This window comes from Capsella rubella, unplaced genomic scaffold (assembly GCF_000375325.1).
Source record: "Capsella rubella cultivar Monte Gargano unplaced genomic scaffold, Caprub1_0 scaffold_1, whole genome shotgun sequence".
NCBI classification, from domain to species: Eukaryota; Viridiplantae; Streptophyta; class Magnoliopsida; order Brassicales; family Brassicaceae; genus Capsella; species Capsella rubella.
Genome location: NW_006238923.1, coordinates 16,046,031 through 16,049,215, shown reverse-complemented (window position 1 = coordinate 16,049,215; position 3,185 = coordinate 16,046,031). Strand labels below are relative to the sequence as shown.

The window sequence follows — 3,185 nt, the reverse complement described above, 5'->3', positions numbered from 1 at the left end:
CAAAATTTAATTTTTAAATAAAAACCTACACGCGCAAACACGCGTGCGTGCAAGCCACGACTTATCAAAACTTCTTTTTAAAATAAATGAAAATTGAAAAATTGATGAAAATACTCTATAAGTTTCTTCTAAATCAAAAAGTATTATTTTACTTTTTTCAAATGAAATCTTCAAAAGATTTATTTCTACAGAAAGTCTGAGAAAAATATTATTTTTTCCTATCCAACTCATTTTATGAAACTGTTAATTTTATATGTTTTATTGTATTTTATTTATAGGGAATCATAAACTCAAATAGACAAAAAGTATCAATAATAAATCATAAACTCGAATAGAGAAAAAAATATTGTAGTCATAATTTTTCTTACTACTACATTTTTGATGGCATAAATTCAAATTCATTACCTACATTATTTTATATTTGATTCAAAACAACAACAAAATATTATACAAGCTTACCTGTTTTCAACAAAGATAAAACTAACTGATTTATCAACAACAAAATATTAACTTATAGTTTTCAACTGCCGTGAAAAAAAATGTTTGACCTTTGCTTTAGAATATGTAGTAAGTCAAAAATAATTTACATTCTAAAATTTTTATTGATACTCTTTTTACTCTTCACATCAATCAATTTATATTTTTTTCTCTTATGATATTTTTTTTCGGTTTGTTCTGGTTCTCTCTTTTTCTCTTTGCGTTTCTAGATCTAATTTATAAGAGAGTGAGAGTGAGAGTATTGATCTGTTCTACTTATTTTTTTAAAATTTCTGTTCTACTCTATCATAGAGCCTCTATGTCTTTAAATCACTATTCTTGATCTGTTCTTTTTAACAATACATTAGTTTTCAAATAATGTTATATATGCTGCCAAGTATTGTTACAGAAACATGCATGTAGATGCCATTGCAAGAATTGGATTGTATTCTGTAACCATGGCTTGATCATCATCTCTAGTAGAAAATCTAAATGTAGATTTGAATTAAAATAAATATACAAAGATAACCGATTCATGTTTTGATCTCTCTCTCTATATTCTTGAACCAATAATGCAAACTACACCTTTCTTTCTCTCACCTCAAAAACTTCTTAAGTGATCTTAACTTCGTGGTTAGTAAGCATCGGTGACTTAGGTTCTCTTCGCCAATTCTCTCGGAGGAATTCTCAATTGAAGTCCCACCACAACCACCCTCACTTCTTGTGCTCTATGACAGGTATTGGTACTACTATATGTCCTTTGCTAGCAACATCATCACTAGAGTAAAATTTGAAGGTTAACTAGTTAAAACTTATAAATTATTACTTTTTGTACTTGTAAATTAAAATTAGAGTTTCTTGTAGAATTCAAACAATTCAAAATTCCAAACTAAAATATATATAGATTTCTATAGAATATATGATTGCTTATAATAAATATGCTATTATGTGAACAAGACTATAAAATCTCAAATGATGTCAAATACAAGCTCAAGCAGAACAACAATTTCAAGAACCAAGAACAAGACAACCAACAAGACAGATTTATCTTGTGATGTTTACCCTTCCTGTTCTTCATTTTCCAATATTTTGAACTCAACAAAGTAATGTTCATCTTTCATAGATGTTTCTTTCCAATATCTTATTTCCTTCTTGATTAGTGATTATGTGGACGACAACTTAGATGAAAATGAGATAAGGTCGGCTACTGGTGTTGGAGATGATGTTGTGAAGAGAAGCTGTGAGAAATTGGTTGATACTAAGGAAGCCAACAAGAGAAAAAGGTTAGTGAATTTAGAGGCAGCTCAGTGATATATCGTGAAAGTTGAATGTCCTAAAGTCAGACTTAGACGTAAGCTTCTTAATTAAGCTTACTTATGTGTAATGGGCTTTGTACTGTTTTGTGTTTTAGAATACAGTTAAACCTAAATATAGTTGTATTATTATTGAAGATGGTGGTAAGAAAAAGATAAGGAAGTGATTTTACAATAGACTAGTTGGTTAAAAACTTAAAAATACACAAAACGTAACAAACTCCCAAGAACATGAAACGTGGGCAGAGAAACACATTCCCACTACTATGACACTGCACATGCATTTCTAACTATAAACCATCCAAGACAAATTTCAAAATCAACCAAAATATGACAAAACAACACTTCAACACATGGCTGGATTAACGATTCCGACGATTTTGTTGGAGAAGAAAGGTGTTCATCTGGGGTGGGTTCATCTGCATTATCTGTAACCCGGAGTGCGTTGGAAGCCGAGGGGGAACATATCGAGGTTTTGACAAAACTAGTTATACAGTGGTACCTTTCATCATTGTTGGGACTGTTGCATAGTACACCGCGGCTGGGGTTGGGTATAACGCGAAATGTAGGGAGAACGAATAAAGAGGTTGAATTTCCAACTCGAATACAAGGAGGGCTAGAAAAATCTAACGAGAGTTCAGTTGACAAAATAGTATTAGTTAGAAGGGTATAATTGTTAAATCACAAGCAAAAACGGTGCTCCGGACAAAAACGGTGTCATATGGTTATATGAAAGACACATACGGTGTTTGTGTGCAAATTTTTCTTGTATTTATCATCTGTAAACTCATGGGACACTTTATGCCAAAATTTCCTAACAATATATAATCACATATATTGTAAATTATTATTAAAAATAAAACCTGTAGTATTATTGAAAAGGGACATATGAAAATCCTTGTGAAAAAGATAAAAGAGATGAAGAACAAACAACGTCCTTCAATTACAACAACCAAAATTGTTCCATAAACTTCTTGAAATTAAAAACATAGTTCTGAAATGTTTGTCTATTCGACATAGTTCCGGGGAATTCTAGGCCGAAGTTCATATTTTTCCCTTGGATCTGCCTCAATCTTCATCTTCTTATTCTCGGTTTCTTCTGAGAGCATCAAGAGAGTAGCCGAAGCCTTCATCTCTTCATGTCTCCTCTTTCGATCTGCTCGAAGGGCCTCCAGTTTCTCCTTGAAAGCAACCAAGTCCTCCAATTCTACTTTCTCCAACATCTTGGACTTCTCAAGTTCTTCTTGGTTCCTCTTTCTCAACAACTAAAATTTACAAAATAATTCTAAACATAAGAAATAATAATCATAACATATATATGATAACTTATGGGTTACACATACCTCCTCATGCATTTCGAGTTGTTCCAATTCTTTCATGAGATTACGTTCAACA

At 31.6% G+C, this 3,185-nt stretch overlaps 1 protein-coding gene across 1 annotated transcript in view; it reads right to left on the bottom strand.

The window, feature by feature from the left end:
* Positions 1–2,797: 2,797 nt before the first annotated feature.
* LOC17898799 overlaps positions 2,798–3,185 on the bottom strand; it is a 659-nt gene continuing 271 nt past the window's right edge. The window contains exon 2 of the mRNA XM_006305984.2: positions 2,798–3,055. Coding sequence (XP_006306046.2) covers positions 2,798–3,055 — 258 coding nt within the window. The remainder of the gene's footprint in view (positions 3,056–3,185) is intronic.